Raw genomic sequence first — 17,158 nt, 5'->3', positions numbered from 1 at the left:
CTTTGAATGAAAAGCCATATTTTTTTTTTCTCTCTTTCAAAAGTATTTCTTCATCAGTTGACCCTTTGTTGGCCTTCTGATTGGTCTGCTGACTACTGACCTGAGGGCTCCAACCCTTTGTCAAGTCTCGACTAATTATGTTACGGACACTAGGTTAGACAAACAATAGTCATGCTTCGATCTGTTCCCATAGAAATACACTGAAAACCTGTAATAGTAGATTGTTAGCAACCAAGCTAACTTTAGCAACCAAGCTAACTTTGGCAGACATTGTCAAAATTATTCATTTTCTCCACACTTGTCAAATGCATGTTTTTCACGTTTTTGAAGAATCACAAATTCGAAATTTAATGCCAAACCAAGGTTTTCAACATTTTTTTTACCGGAATGGAGCCCTGCTATTGTTTGTCTGACCTAGCAAGGGTAACATAGGAAGTCAGGACTTTAAGGAATAGGGGTTGGTGTCCACCAGACCATTCAGAAGGCTGACAAAGAGTCAGTTCACTCAGCAATGACTGAAAAGTTTTAACTTTATATGTTTGTGTGTGTCATTGTCAGATAGAGCAGCAGAAGCAGGAGCTGAACAGGAAGGAGTCAGAAATGCAGGCCCTGCAGACCAAACTGGAAACACTGACCAACCAGAACTCAGACTGCAAGCAACACATCGAGGTGCTAAAAGAGTCGCTCAGTGCCAAGGAGCAACGCGCCAATACCCTGCAGACGGAGGTAAATAACCTGTCTTATTTCAAAGTTAAGTTTTGCGAATTCTTTAAAAAAAATTGGGTCTACCTTGTCGAGGTGGGTGGAACGATGTCCTATGCGCGTGGCTACTTTAGGCCACCAGTGGACTCATACGTGCGGGCGCGGGTCGGTCAGAGAGGGCTCAAGAAAGCTGGGAGCCTTTTCTTCATCATGTTTGAAGTTTCTAAATTCCACAGCTCTAATGATTTTATCGCTGCTGTTAGGGATGGAGGTGCATTGCAAGTCCAGAGATGGATGTGTGTGTGTGGGGGAAGGGGGGTCGAGGTTTGGAGAGCGCCTTGCATTTTTCTCCATCCCTCTCTAGGATTGGGAGTGATGCTTTAGATCTCTTTACATTCTGCAGTGGAGAGCGGCCTGCAAACTGTGTCCACTCATCATCACAGGAAGCAATTTGGGCCGAAATTACTCCTAATTTTCCATACATGTGTAAGGAATCTTGGCCCTAGCCATTTGCTGAATGCATCATACTTAAAAGAACTGGAACATTCAAACCTCGGCAGAAAATGCTGACACCAAGATGAAGGCATAAGACTGTTTTACCTGCTAGCTTAGTGTTAGCTTAGCAAACAGATCTCCAGTGCTGGACTGAAAAAGGATGCCGCTGAGTGCGCAGGCGCTCTGTGTGTATCTGTTAACATATGTGTGTCATTCTTGTGGGCGCATGGTGAAGGAGTTGTGTAGTCGACTATGGCGCTTCTGACTTTGTGCCCATCACCGCGTTTTGAAGCCTGTCTTTCTTCTCACTTCTTGTAGGCCACTGCAGCTGGGCTGTAATCAGATCTTGATCACCGCAAACACACACAGTCGCGCACAAAAAGGAACATACACTGTCGGGCCTGATTGCTCGACTCTCATCTCCGGTCTCGAGCAATTTTTCCCGCTATTGAAGTGGCATCCCCCCCCCCCCCCCCCCCCCCCGCTTCGGGATGGCTAGAGTTTCCCGCACTAAGTGGGCAAACCAGAGGATGAGTAAAGAAACTTAGTGCGCCTTAGTGAGCCAGCCATGGACCTGCATTCCTCTGCTGCTTGTCAATCATTCAGTTGAAGAGGACAACCGTTCTCACAGAATCATCCTTCTCACCTCATCTTACTTCATCTTCCTTTTGTCTCAACCATGACTACTGGATATATACAAGAGTGTGCATGTGAGTTTCCCTGACGGGTCTCATCTTGAGTGGCATTGATTGGTACAGTAGTCCATTCCCCCCGGAGACAGATTGGTGTCTCAGACTTGGATTGGCCACCGAACAGAGCGAGCACTGTGAGCATGGGAACGAGAAAATGGAAGTGAATTTATTTGTCAGTCAAAGTTAAGGACAGCTTCTTAATGGACGTGATTGAATCGGTCTCCAGATAACTGGAAAATGTGGAAAATAATGAGTGTGCACTTGTGCGTGAGCTCCGCGAGTCTGCAGAAGTCTGTGGAAACTTAACCCTTTAATACAGTAGACGAGTGTGTCTTCCCTGCCCTCACTGGGACAATGCAGGGCTGTAACGGTACTCTGGCGGATCAGGTGACCTATCAGAGACCTTCCTGCATATTTAACCAGCCAGCAACAAAGGAGCAGGCCAAAAGTCCAGTGGCAAAGAAGGTTTGCTCTGACTGTGTTTCATTTTCTGTGACAAAATTGTTTTGAATCCTGTATGACTTGTGTAAACGAAGCCAAATTGAATTGTGTTAAGACACGCGGGGCTGTTTGTCCGACTTAACTGTTCTTAGTCGTAGATGTAATTTGACAGTGACGTGGATGAAACCGCTTTTTGCTTGGAGTCTCAGATCTGACCTGAGTTTTCAGGGCAAAGCAACATTCCTTCAGAGAAAAGGTTTTCAAAACCTCGGTTGTGTTCTTTGGATTACAACCAGAAACACAACCATAATAAATCGATGACACTCAACAGAAATGCAGTGCAGCCCTCATGAAGGTAACACATTCACAATGGTTGTTGGTTGTTGTCCATATAGCAATGAAGAAAAAGTCTCTTTGGACAGAGCTTTAGGACTTTGCTCGTGTTGGGCAATCTCTTCCTTGTTATCTTTTGTGTGGCAGCATGCCTGTTGAGTCTCCAGTGTCAAAGGAGAACCACATTTTATGCTCAAGTTCACATGAGCCTTTGTTGTCATTGTACGTTGTAGCTCTCCACTTCTGTGGTCTTTTGCCAGCCTGATGGGCCGTGTGAAAACAGTTTTTAAATCTTTTGTGCATGCTTTCCAGCTTCTGTATCTTCTGCCAGAGGGCAGGAGAGAAAACGGTTTATCTCCTGGATGGAAGCAGTCCTTTCTAATGTTTTTGGCTCCGCAGAGGCCTCTGCAACTGAAGATAAAGGCTTTTTGTCACCCTCTGCAGCTTCTTCTCGTCGTACCACTCAGAGATGCAGCACAAGAGCACCCTCTGTATTGTGGCGCCGTAGAAGGACACCATGAGCCTCGGCTTTAGTTCATATTCCTGAGAGTTTAGTTACTGCTAGGCCTTCTTCACGCTCGTGGTCGCTATGGGAAGGTTACTTTCCACATCGAATCATTTTGTGTGAACTGGACAGGTGCTTAAGTCAAACAATCTGGAACATAAATAACGCAGCACTATAACATTTGAGATTTTGTTTCTCGCCGAATGCCAGGAGAGGTGTTAGAAGCAGCCTGGCCTTGATGCATATTTTGCAATGTGGCAGCAAATCTCCGTTTGCAGAGAACACAGTCTGCGGTATTTCACTTTAACTTCTTCAGACGTGACCTCAAATATCTCGCGTCCTCTTTCATCACCGCCGTTCGCCGGGTGTCGTCCAGAGAGACCTCTGCTGAGTTTTGATTTTGAGGTTGAAATGTAATGACTCGGAGAGAATATAAATGACTCAAAGAGGACTTGAGCTTCAACCGGAGCGACAGTGATGAATAAGGAATACAAAAGGAAAATAATTAAAAAAAAAAAAAAAAGGTCTGGAGCATGAAGGGGGTGTGTGTGTGTGTGTGGGGGTATCAAGTATAGATGGAGCGACACGAAGTGAGAGAAAAGTGAGAGAATAGCGCTGCTTGATGGATGCTGAAGGCTGCGGGCTTTTGTCAGTGAGCGATGCGATGGTGCGGTGTGTTGCGGTCCCTGCTGGACTATTTTTGTTGATCTTTCCTCGTTCTCTTTGCTGATTGATGGCTCGCATAGGTAGTGAGGCAGAGAAAAGATGTGGTCTCAACGTGGTTACGCTCCACCCAGGTCTGTCCCCCTGTTGGGTTCTCTCTCTCCCCGTCTTCCTTTCTGCCTCATTCGTTTTCTCTGTCTGCTACTTTCACTTCCTTCATAATGTCCGCCTCCATCTATCTTCTTGCCTGCTTCTATTTCTCTCGTACCCCGTCTCATCCCTAATCTGCTGAAACTACGTATGTTCACCAAATGAAACATACAGTAGATGAGAACTTGATGAGCTTGCTGGAGAAAACAGTGAGGCTGATGCTTGTACGGCTCCTCTTTCAGGATGACTGCTAATTGTCAATTTCTCATTAATTACTGGAGATGTTTCGTCGGGTCCCGACTCCTGCCGTTGCAATATGACCTCATCTGAACTTGACTGACCATGGTCGCCATTCACAGACTCTACAGCGTGCTCCAGGGTTCCTGGGTTGGTGTGGTTTGGGATTCAGAGTGAGCAGAGCAGCATCGGGCCCCCCAGAACAAACACGACACGGTCCAAAATAAAGCCCCCGCGAGTTCTGCAGAGGCCATGTGGAAAAGCCATAAAGCGGAGTTATGGGGGTCAGAATGGGGATGAGATATTTAATGGTTTACGCAGGGAATGAGGTAAATATGAGCGTGACCGGAGGAGTCGGCAAACACCGCGCGTGCACTCAGCCGTTTGTGCATGTGAGGATGGGAAGTTGCACATCAGTGTTGACGTGCAGATGCGTATAACGCGCAGTTAGTTGCACGTCGCTTTGTTTTGTTTTCTATTTTAAAACGCACATAAACACACAGAGTGTAAAGAGGGCTTCGCTTGGTGTACGGGCAGTCAGCGGCTGGTTAACCAGAAGCCAGTGAGGTTCTGATAGAGACGGCCAGAGACAATATGCCCCTTTCTTTTTGTTCTGACCTCCTCACTCCTCGGGGTCAGACCACTTAACCTCTAATTTTATACACGCATATGCCCACATATGCGCATAGACTTACAAAGACAAACATGCAGCGCCACAAATATACATAGTTTTCACTCTCACTTACAGGAAGTCCAGTGTCTGTTAACAGAAGGTCTCTGAATAGAATCATTAACCCAGAAGCAGCAGAAATATAACAAGATTCTCCTCTCCTCTCCTCTCCTCTCCTCTCCTCTCCTCTCCTCTCCTCTTCTCTCCTCTCCTCTCCTCTCCTCTCCTCTTTCCTTTCCTTTAGTCTCCTCTCCTCAGGTTTAAGGATAGTAATGTTTCGGCTTCAGTGCCTTTGGCGTATATATATATATATATAACAATTTCTTCATGCTCCACCGTGTCTGGACACCACCCTTCTGCGAGGAAGGGAACGCACGCAGATGCATCAAGTTCATACCTTGCATTAACATCTGTCCTGGAGAATCCGGCCGCATGTGTCCAGCTCAAAGTGGGATGCATCCGAGAGATCCAGTCTCAGGACACATTTGGAGGTGGTCTGGGATGCATTTGACTACATTCCTTTGGTAGTGTGAACACACAATGCATCCTGGGTCACGTTAAGGGCCGCTTACTCTGCAGTGGTGCTCTTGGGTCAGTTTTGCGCCATTTACTGAGGGAAAAACACAAAGATGCTTTTAGAAACGATCAGCTGGAAAGGAAAAAACAGTGTGTTCATTGGTAAAGAGACCCTTTTAATGAGATTTAATATTCTGAGCTTTGAGCTGGTAACTAACTAAAATAACTGAATACTTTTAATAATGAATGAATGAATTAATTACTGTTGTGATCATGCTAAAGTATAAGGAGCCGGGTGGAGATAATAATAATGAATAATAATAATAATTTTATTTAATTTATACTGTATCAATCCCATATGGGAAATTTAATCCAGCTTTTTGACCCATCTACACGTTCACACAGTAGTGTGACCAGTCAGAGCAGAGGGGATCAATTTGGGGGTTAGGTGCTTGCTCAAGGCACGTCAGCCATGGACATGGGGGGACGTCCCAGGTTTGCGTCCGCAGCTGCCCCATCTTAAGTGGCAGATGAGTGTACTTCCTCAAACAGCAGTGGCCTAAAGCAGCAGTCAGTGTCTTTATTATGTGCGTTTTTATGTGTGTATGGAAGTGTCCAGGGTTCGCGTTATTATGTGAGCTTTGTGCTGTTTGTGGTTCTGAAACTGTGCTGGCCATCTATTAGTAGCTATTAAAATATTCTGCTGCGCTCCAAATGATGTCGGTGTTTATTTCCGTACAGAGCACGGAATGGAGAGCAGATCTCCAGCGCTGGCTGGAGATGCATGCGTGGAGACATTTTATTACCAGGTGTAACCACAAGCACTAAAAGCTGGCCACTTGTGATCGGATTGCCCTGTTTGGATGTTAATGCCGAGTCTGAACATGGCTATTTAGAGTCTACTGCAAAAAATGTGTTTACCCTCACAGCAGGAGGCTTTTAATGAGCCAAGCATTATGCACAGGGTTGTAAATGGTTGATTCTTCAACAGGTACACGAAGAGAGGTTCAGAGTGGGACAATTTAAGTTAAACTTGAGCAACTGTGTGACCTGCACGCTTTCCTTCCTGCAGTGCATGTGTAGAGACAACAGTAACCTCACAAATATGGGACTGATGGAGTACCTTGCAAGCTGTTGGCTGCTAGTGACGGAAATTATGTAATCCTGTCCACAACAGAAATCTTGGTATGGGGTCCCATTTGTCGGAAATCTTCTGAATTATCGCATGACCTACCAAACTAAGGAGCAGACTACAGCGTTTGAATTTGAATAAAAATTATATGTATTAAATGCTAACTGACAGTTGTTCAACATGTTATCTGAACTGTACACATGTTTTACTTATTGATCAAGCTCATTTCAGGCACCTCGGCTGCACATTCACTCTCCACATGTTTGCCAGAGTGACGGTTCAGTGTGGTTTGACAGGAAATGGATTCCTTGGAAACAGGATGTAGCAACTGGCGCGCAGCACTGGAAATGATCAGGAAAAATAATCAAAGAAGGAGCGAGCGTTAATGAGGGGGAACGCCTGCAGCTTCTCTTCCTTTATATGCGCGCGCGCGTGCTGCGAATGTGTATCTTGTATGTGTGTGTCAGCTGGAGGATGTAATGATGATGGATGGAGGGCGAACGAGGGACTGAAGCAGCTGTGTGCAGTGAGGGTTAGTGTGATGCTGCTCAGGCTTGAGTCCTCTTACATTTCCAGTGTCGTATATCCATCCGCTGGTCCGACACCAAAATGACGACTTTCGTGTTTCGGCTGCACACATTCATTCATTCACTCTCTTGAGAGAGATCTTTTTGTCAGTACACATCAGGATTTTTCACGGTGCCGGTGTGTGTCTTTGTCCTCTTTTGTCTTGTTTTACATCTGTTCTTTTCCATGTTCCCCTTTGTAGCCTGTGGGCAGACAGCTGCGTTGCCATGGTTTTATCAACAGATGTTGTGGTGTACATAAGAGCGCTCCACCCTGCAGCTCCTGCTGTGAGGCGGCTTACATCCGCTTATTATCCCGAGCCGGCCTTGAGGTGATCCGTCCATTATGCGATTCCCGATCAGAGCTCCGGCTGTTGCCTCAACCTGGCTTTTCGTGACACCCCTCGAATGACACACAACCCGAGCCCCGGGGCAGGGAATGTCCCTCGTTTCCGCACAGATCAGCCCAGATGTTGTCATGTCTGCGACGGCCAGCTCAGGTGTAGGGGGAAACTTCATTTTGCGTGCACGTGCTAGTTTATTCAGTACGTGTGCGCGTGTGTGTATGAAATGTAAGAACCCAGAATCAGCTCAGTGTCTATACCGTATGTACACGCATGATTCACGCAGATGAAAAACTGTCTAACCTTCAGCAGTGCCCTCCTGACATCCATTGGAAGTTTCTATTGCCTCATCAGGAAACTATGGATAATTTACACCACTCCTTCTTACATCTGTGTGACAAAAAAAAAAAGTATGAACCCACTGTCGGGTGCGTATACGCCATCTGCGTGAGGAAGAACAGTGTATATATAATGTGTACATATGTCTCTTATAAGATACACTGGCCAGTTTTGTAATTCACCTTTCACCAACCTTTAATAATACAGACAATTAGCAAGAGGGAAAACAGCAACTGGGTGTTTGAACCGAACAGTCCACATTCATTTTCTTGCTTCTTCATCATTTGCAAGTCCGCTGGTTTCCCTTTGAAGCGCACATTTCTCCGCGGAGATGTTTGAACGATTGTAGGTGGTGTGGGGAGACTCTCTCCGGTGGTCTAGCATTGTCTTGAACTGAAACAGCGGTCCGTGTTTTAGTGATACAGTCCAGGCTTGGCCACATTCATGGCTTGACAAACATGAATTAGGCGAATATTATGTCATAAATTTGGATGATTAATTTCGCTGCGCAGACCTTTAAATAAATTAAGTCTAATGGGTGCCTTTTGCTGTATTTTCACAGGCTGGGGGGATGTCATGGAGCCAGAGGAGTGAATAGCTCATACAGATGTGTGTAGTGCACCACTGACGTTCAGATGTATTTCACCAGACCCTCGCTTGGGATTTAAGAACTTTTACTGTGGTGTTTTCAGCTCGAGTGACGTTCACATGTCTTCTTTGAATAGCAGTGCAAAATAAATGAGTGTAGCTCATGATGTGCATGTGTGAAAGTCATGGATGGACTTAAATTGTAACATTTGGAAACACGTAAGGAGTGTTTTTTGCCTGATTCCAAAACCGGGCTGCCAAGTGGGTGAGTGAGCGTGCAACTGGTGCCGTTCAAGTGTTGGTGCCTCCCCAGGCCTTTGCTGTGGTCTCGCTGTCTCTCTGCCGCTTTGACTGTGGCCCGCTCGCATAGTCCCTGCGTTGTTGATCGCAGCCCAGAGCCAACGCTGGGCTCAATACCTTTTCAGGTCCGCCTGCCAGAAAAACTTTTATGGTGAAATGTGAGGCAGGGAAAAGGGAGGTGAGGGCAAACACTGAAGCTGTTTTCTTTAAGCTGCTGTTTTACTTTGCGAACCCGTTTCCAGAATCCACATCTTGGCTGTCGTTGAAAGCGTGAGAGAGGAAGTCGAGGAGAATCGGCCTGTGTTTACGCATTGCCGTGCATTGTGGCACGTTTAATTGCAGGTGCTGCACACATGTGTGCATCCACGAAGCAGCTGAAGACGTGTGTGCAGGCGCGTCTCGGCGTGCTATTTATTTTGTATGCATTTGAAACAAATCCGCGCATTGCCAAGAAAGGAAGGTTCTACAGTGATAGCATCTTGAAAACGTATCAAAGTAATTTTTTTAAAATGATACAGTGCTGAGTGAGGTGCTTGAAATGTCTCCAGTGCAAAATTTGGATTTGAACTGGGACGTACTGGAGTGCAGCGCGCCCCCTTCTCCTATTTCTTTTCTTTCTCTCAAACAAACATTTGAGAGAACAAAAATGTTGTAATTACGAAACAGACAGTCCTTGATGACTGAATGGTCAGCAGGGACTACTGAAGTTGTCCTCGAGACTGCGCGAGTCCTGCTTTGCACAACAAAAACACGGTTAGGAAATGTGGGCCTGCCCCAAAGACAATCTGGCCCGAGGACTCACACCGACACATCACTTTGTCTCGCCGCAGGACCCACACATTTAAGCAGTGGTAGGAAAAAGTCCCGGGGAGCTTGGAACATGGTTGGAGGGATGGTTGAAACAGAGGCCCTGGTGGTGGCTTGAGAGAGAGAGAGAGAGAGGGGATGTTGGAGAAGAACGGGGCTAGAGGGAAAGGAAAATCGGAGAGGAAATTGAAGGAGAAGAGAAGTTAATCGCCATCTTGTTAGCTGTCCGTCATCTCAGCAGGTGGGCCAGATGATAAAGTCATACCTCAACTCAGCTTCCTGTCGAAGGAGCCAGCGGCGGAGCAGCGTGTCAATGGGGGTTAATATCCTCGAGCCAAATTATCTGTTAAGAAATTCCATCATCTCAATCCGCCGCCTTTCCTTTATCACTCCCCTTGCTTTCTCTCTTATTATCATCCATCCTTTCATCTGTCCCTCCTCACCTATCCAACTGTCTCTCCTTGTTCTTCATGTGCTGCGTCTGGCAGCGCTAAATGCTTTAAGAGGGAATTAGCAGGGCGCCTGTGAGGTACTATCACAGCTTAGTGGGCCAGTGCAGGTGAGACAGCAGGGATTTCCTGTTAGGCCCCTCTGCTACATTCTTGCTAAATTGCTCCTTGCAAGGTGGAGTTGGAGGGGAGGGGAAAGGGGGGGTCTCTGTTTCTCTCATACACACAGCTGCAAACACGCATGCATGCACACACTGGACGTACAAAGGGTTAGTGATATCACTAATGCAGTGTGTGTATGTGCGTGCCCGTGTACAGTATGTCGCGGAGGACAGAGCCGCTCTCAGTATTAGACTTTGGTCGTCTGCCAAAGGAGCAATATGAGATAAATACTTCGCCATCTTACACCTGGGGGTCCTGCCCTGCTTCTAATGCTACTACATGAGAGGCGCCCTCTGTGCGTCTCCGGACAACATGGTTCACGCTCATTTTACGCATTCAGGTACACGCAGGCGCAGGCAGGCAGGTGGGGAGTGTTTGCTGCAGTCTTTTTTTTGCCATTTTCATTGTTGGTATAGATTTTTTTCCGTTCTTATTTTAATTATTTAGTAACTCAAGATGTGTTGGGTGAGGTGGGTTGGGTGGGGACAGGTTTTTAATGAGGAAATGATGGAACCCCGGAGAGTCTGAAGGACTGTGTGAGCTCCGGCCTTGCTTTTTTCTCGGGACTGAGGCAGTGGCCGGCTGTACTGCGGTTGCTGTGGTGATTGCTGGCGTGTTGATAGCGCCCAGGTAGCTCGTAAGGGAGCTGCGACTGGAGTCGAGGGGCCGAGAGATGAGCTGAGCTTCGACGATTTATTCTGAGAGTCAAAACAATCTTGCGGATAATGGCGTGAGTAGCCAGCGTTGATTAACTGCAGGAGTACCCACAACAAGAAACATGAGAGGAAGCACAAGAGTAAAAGAAAGACGTACTAAAAACTATCATCAGCAAAATGTGCTTAAGTTCTCATCACTTAGAAAAGTCACTCTGAGTGTTTTATGTACTCTAATGTATAATATGTCACAGAGCGTGTCATAGTATTATTATATATTATAGAATTATTATTTTCGATGTTGTACTTGGCTGAAGTGACGCTAACCAAGTGACTAAATTATCCTTCCAGATGCTTCAACAACCTTCCTCCCCTACGCGGATCTCCTTAAATGTCTTGTGAAATACTTGAGAGATGAGCTCGAAAGCAAAACAGTCTGCGCTCTAAGTGTTTTCACACCATCCCCTTTGTGTCCAAGTAACACTTGTTAAAATGACTGTTAACAAGCACTCCCCATACTGCCTCCCTTTATCTGTGTGTGTGCGTGTGTGTGTGTGTGTCCCTTGAATTCCACACACACACACACTTTCAAATTAGGTTCAAACGGGTTCACGTCTCGCGCCCGCAGCAAAATGTGCTGGAAATCAAATCAGTTGTCGAAGAGCAACAAAAGAGCTCGTAGCCTCTTCACTTCATGACAGCCGGCTGTGGATGTGGATGTGTCGCCGTAAGTGATGCAGCAGAGCGCTGATGTATGCCCTATAAGAAGTTCTGGAGCCATCTCAGACATCGCTCATCTCACTGCACACAGCCAGATCCCGAGGATTTTAACGGATGGCTGTGAAGTGTGTGTGTGAGAGGGCTCTGATCTATGGCTGCCGTGGCCCGATCGTACAACGCTCTCAATAACAAACGATGGGACGAGCTCCAGGCTCCTTCTCTCTCACACACTCTTTTACTGCGTCAGTCCTCGGTGGTTCATATTAAGAACATTAGGTCAAAGTCGAACTTTTACTACTTCCAAATGTCAACAAGTAAATGTGTTGAGACATTCTGTACCGAATAATAACATGTGGTCCACTATTTTTCTTTTTGGGCATTTCTCAGTGTTTCTGCGAGTGCTTCTCTTCTTCTTTACCTCTGTCTGTCAGTCACTTAGCCCAGGTTCATTCTCAAGTGGTCTGCCTTGTACAATCCATTACAGATTACTTTCAACCTATATCCTGCTCTGTCCATCTGTGCTGTATGAATACTGGCCAATATCACTGTCACTGTACGTCTCTGTGTTGTGCAGCAGCTGTTTTCCGATCTCTGTTTCTGCTGTAGACTACTCTAGAGTATATGCACTCACCTTCTTGCCGTGGTCGACTGTAGGTTGATGCTCTGCGGGTGCGCCTGGAGGAGAAGGAGCAGTTCCTGACCAAGAAGACCAAGCAGCTGCAGGATTTGAGCGACGAGAAGAGCACGCTGACGGGAGAGATCAGAGACATGAAGGACATGCTGGACGTCAAGGAGAGGAAGGTCAATGTCCTGCAGAAGAAGGTATGTGAATCCAGCCAATAGCAGCTCTGTGAGATATCTGTACAAACCTAGACCACATATCCGTAAAACTTTATTCAGAGATTAATGCAATATCCCACCTACTAGAGAGGCTATCCCTTTGATAAAAGCACACTTCTTTAAAGCTTCTTTGATCAATATTTTATAGTAATATTGAATAAAATGATTACACATATGTGACAGAGGATACACTGTTTTTTTTTTTTTCCAAAACAGTTCAGCACAGCAAGTAATTGTTTTAAGCAAAAAAGTAATAATCACCAAATTATATACAGATACAATAATGTTGCTGAACCTAGACCTGACCAACTGCAGCAACCCCAGATCATAGCACTGCCCCCACAGGCTTGTACAGTAGGTACTAGGCATGATGGGTGCATCACTTCATACAGAATACAGAATACAGAAAGCTTTATTAATCCCCAAAGGGCAATTCAGTTTCTACAGTCCACCATCTAGACATACAACCATTCACTCAACAATGCTGGCTGTAGTGGGTCGCACACAGAGGAGCGCCCCGGAAGTGTTATAATCTTCATCTGCCTCTCTTCTAACCCTGATGCCCCCATCACTCTGGAACAGGGTAAATCTGGACTCATCAGACCACATGACCTTCTTCCATTGCTCCAGAGTCCAATCTTTATGCTCCTAGCAAATTGAAGCCTTTTTTTCCAGTTAGCCTCACTGATTAGTGGTTTTCTTAAGGCTACACAGCTGTTCAGTCCCAATCCCTTGAGTTCCCTTCACATTGTACGTGTGGAAATGCTCTTACTTTCACTATTAAACATAGCCCTGAGTTGTACTGTTGCCTTTCCTTGATTTGATTTCACCAAACGTTTAGGTGATCGCTGATCACGATCAATCTGGATTTTTTCCCACATTTCTTCCTGGAAGACGCTGGTTGCCCACTATCCTTCCAGTTTTTAATAATGCGTTGGACAGATCTTAACCCAGTTTTAGTAGTTTCTGCAATCTCCTTAGATGTTTTCTCTGCTTGATGCTTGCCAATGAGTTGACCCTTCTCAAATAGACTAACATCTTTTCCACAACCACAGGACGTGTCTTTCGACGTGGTTGTTTAAGAAATGCGAAGCTACTCATTGCATCAGTTGGGGTTAAATAACTTGTTGCCAGCTGAAAGATAATCACCCATGCAGTAATTATCCAATAGGAGGCTCGTACCTATATGCTTAGTTAAATCCAAGTGGTGACTATTTTTTTTTTTTTGGCCAGGCAGTGTGTATAATGTTTTCAAATGTGTCCATAGATATCAATTAATATTGATTTAACAAATTACCAACTGCTGGTCCTACTGCAGATAGGAATAGGTTAGTTATACTCAACGGAGACTAAAAGTTTTAACCTTTCTATGTCCAGTCTTTCTCTTTTCAATTCTACACAGAACCGAAAATTGACTGTCACATTTCCAGCAAATCAGTGGTGCTCCATTCTGGTTCTCACCACATGCTCGGGCTTGCTGTATGAATCACTGAATGTTTATCCTGAGATCGTCTACTTTCACAAGTCAACACGTAGCAACGCAAACTATGTAGAAAATGAAAATCTTATTCTGGTACCAGATGTCACACATGTCCCCCTCTCTCTCTCTCTCTGCTCACCTCAAGCACACACTTACACGGCATGTCTCTGAGGCTTTAATGACTTTTATAGGGGTAGCTATTTAGACGGGGCCTGTGGCCGCCTGCCGTGCTCATGTTGGCAATTCCTCCATAGACCAATTACGCACACATAAAGGTCTCCTCTCAACTTCCTTGTTTCCTCTCATGTCCTCAAATTAGAGCCCTCCTTCTCTCCTCTCTCCCTCCCCCCTGCTGGGTTTAATGAAAGTGGGCTCCAAAGGTCACATACAGTGCCATCAATCTGTATGTGTGTGTGTGTACGTGCATGAATGTATGCAGTAGCGTTGTTGTGTCCATATGACCTCCACATGTTTCTATGTGAGATGTTTATAGATGACCTTTATGCGCTACCTATACTGTGCCGCACTCCTTTGAGTCCCACCTATCGCTTTTTTTTTTTTTTGAGGCACTCACAGTAACAAGCTTGTTTGTAGCTGACCGCTGTTTACTGACATTTAACTATACGGGCTGCCACTAAGGTTTATAGGGATTAGGTTGGAAGATTAATGTTTACATAAAAAAGTTGAATCAGTCAAAGGTTTGTATATTTGGAAAAGGGATATTTTTTTTATTTTTTTTTACACTTTGTGCTATTTTACTGTCGGCTTCATTTACAGTTTTCATCGCTACAATATTTTGTTTCCGGCATCTGTCATTGAATCGTTGGCTGGTTTGGCACTAGTAAGTTTTTAGTTCTTGTTGGATGTTTTTTTTTTTGTTTTTTTTTGTCATCTGTCTCTGCAGAAAACGTCACTTCTCATTTTTTCTCATTAATATTGCGTCCCTCTAACTTGGAGAAGATGAAGTATTTGGGCAAAGCAGCAAGCCAAATATTTTACACTGTGAATCAACAGGTGTTTCACTCCATTAGCCACACTGTATACACTGACCACAATCTGACTGGTTTTCCAAACTTCCTATTTCCCAACAGTCCGTGGGGGCTATAAATTACAATGTTTGGTCCCAGAGGAAAGGCAGGAGTGAGGCTGGGATTCAATACGAGTTTCCTTTCTGGACTTCATACTCCACAAGTTACCGCTGGCGCCTTGTAAAACACACAAAAGGCAGTATGAAGTCTTCCACATACGCAAATCTAAATGCAAAGAATGTCTTTCCTTATTACAGCGCAACTCTTCACCGGTGAAACTCATCCTTCATCCCCGAAAATTAACTTTGCATTGCTCGGATTTTTGCAAGATGTGCTTTTTAACAGACCAGATGTAAAAAGAAAAAAAGTAAACACTAAACTGAAATTATTTTCATTTTTATGGAATACTCCGTGTATCTCTGCACATAATCATAGATATTTTACTCTTCCCTACCCATGGCTGCTTCTTCATATTTGTTTCTCCACTAAAATACACATAACTTTCTTGAGGAAACCTAAATTAGACAAGAAGTCTGTCTGATTGAGGTGTTAGTGTTTTTTTCTTTCTTTGCTTTTTATACAAGCAAAGGCTCAATAGCGTCCCACTTCCCCAAATGTTATAATGAAGTCATTACAGTTGGAAATTTGATAATTTGCTTGTAAAACTACAACTAAGATCGCAATGAAAGTCTGGTGTTGAGTAAGATGGTTTTTTTTACTAAAAGAAAGAAAATAGGAGTTAGGTTTATCTGTCTGTTTAAGTAACTTGATCTGGGATGGAATCACATCCAAACAAAGGTTGCTGGTTTTCTCTAGATGGAAAATGACCAGGATGCCTTAAGTGGTTTCGCAGCACAGATCAGTTCACATTGTCCATCCTTTAGCAATATCCCGTGTTTCCATCTTTTGTCTAAAATGTAAAAGGAGACAGGAAATATGCAAATGCCAGAAATTCACAGAACTGTGAAAGTTGCAGTTTACTGCACATGGAATGTGCACCACTGACTAAATACGCAGGTCAGCCAAAGTAGACGTACCATTGAATGGGCTTGTTTTGATTTCAGATCCGATTTCCACATACGTGTAGCATATTTTCAAAATGATTTAGTTAAAACTATACTTAATCTAATGAGATTATAATGAAATTGGAGGCTTGTGGTGGCTCAGTTGACAGATTTCTCATTCCACTTCATTGTCCATCTTTTATGGCTCTGTTTCTTAGTGCACCTGCAGTCACTGTGCTGATCTTTACCCAGACGGAGAAGAAGCTGGCTGATGACTGACATGGTGACAGCATGTGGTGCTAATGGTCATCTTAATAGGTGTCTCTTTTACAATTTTTTCTTAAGTCTGTTTCCTCTGCATTGAAAGCATTCAGCCCAAAGTTCTTTATTAAAAGGCTTTTCTATCTTTACGTTTTGTGGATGCCCGTCTTTTCTCGGATGTAGGTCTTCCTCATCATTGCCAGCTCTTCCTTTCCGATCTTGCAGGACTCTGTGTTATAGATCATGGCAGCATTTTCAGCATCAAAGGCCTTCCTTCTCATCCGGTGTGGGTTGACTTCTTTGTTGAAAGTTTGTCTTCCTCTTTTTCAGCCTCCCACATGCACTGGATCGCTGTCTTCTCTTGACTGTAGGCCCATCTTGTTATGGTCATCGCTGTCCTTTCGAGACTTTCCTTTCTTCACATTGCTTCTTTCTGACTGTTAAAAACTTCTCCTCTGTTTTTGCCTTGAGTTCTTTCTTAAAGACTTTTCTTTCCTTTTTGATGTTCCCTTTCTCCACCTGGAAGGTATTCCCCATCTCAATCATTTGAGCAGGTTCTCTTTGAAAGGCCCCTCTCTCTATAGTCACTCTTTGGCTTTCCATATGCACTTCCTCTTCTTTATCTTTGCATCTTCCATGATTTCCTTTCCTGGGCGAGGGGACAATTTGCCTCCATTTCAAGTGGCATCTCATGTCTCTCATATTTTTTTACCAGCGAGTTCAAGTCTCTGCTCAGTGCTTGCTGTTTCTTAATCGCAGAGGGTTCAAAACACAGCCTTTCTTTGATGACTTTTGCCAAACACATGGTTATCTTAACTTGACCGGTTCAGTTCAAACAAGCAGTGTTGTAGGTTTGATTTATTTAAGCAAGTGGAAAAGCTATCAGTCAGATTGAGGAATAAACAGGACTTAGGTCCTCTTTGTTAATGTGGTCCACACACACCAACGGCACAAAAGCACACGCTGCGTTAGCATTCTATCATTTAGGTTTATTTTTATACGTCATTTTTATTTTATTTTATTTTTTTGTCCCAGTTGAATAAAAGTTGAATAAAAGCCAAGTACGATCCGGTAGTGGAAA

General features: G+C 44.5%; 1 protein-coding gene across 1 annotated transcript in view; it reads left to right on the top strand.

Moving 5' to 3' along the window:
* Nucleotides 1-17,158, top strand: part of LOC311494077 (ERC protein 2-like) — a gene marked incomplete at both ends in the record, with an annotated part of 113,134 nt that overhangs the window by 16,101 nt on the left and 79,875 nt on the right. The window contains 2 exons of the mRNA XM_084552933.1: nt 559-726; nt 12,119-12,286. Of these exons, the coding sequence (XP_084409059.1) occupies nt 559-726; nt 12,119-12,286 (336 nt within the window). The remainder of the gene's footprint in view (nt 1-558; nt 727-12,118; nt 12,287-17,158) is intronic.

The sequence above is a fragment of the Chelon labrosus genome, assembly GCF_963514085.1.
Source record: "Chelon labrosus genome assembly, chromosome: 10".
Taxonomy (NCBI): domain Eukaryota; kingdom Metazoa; phylum Chordata; class Actinopteri; order Mugiliformes; family Mugilidae; genus Chelon; species Chelon labrosus.
This window is presented reverse-complemented; position numbering and strand designations above follow the sequence as displayed.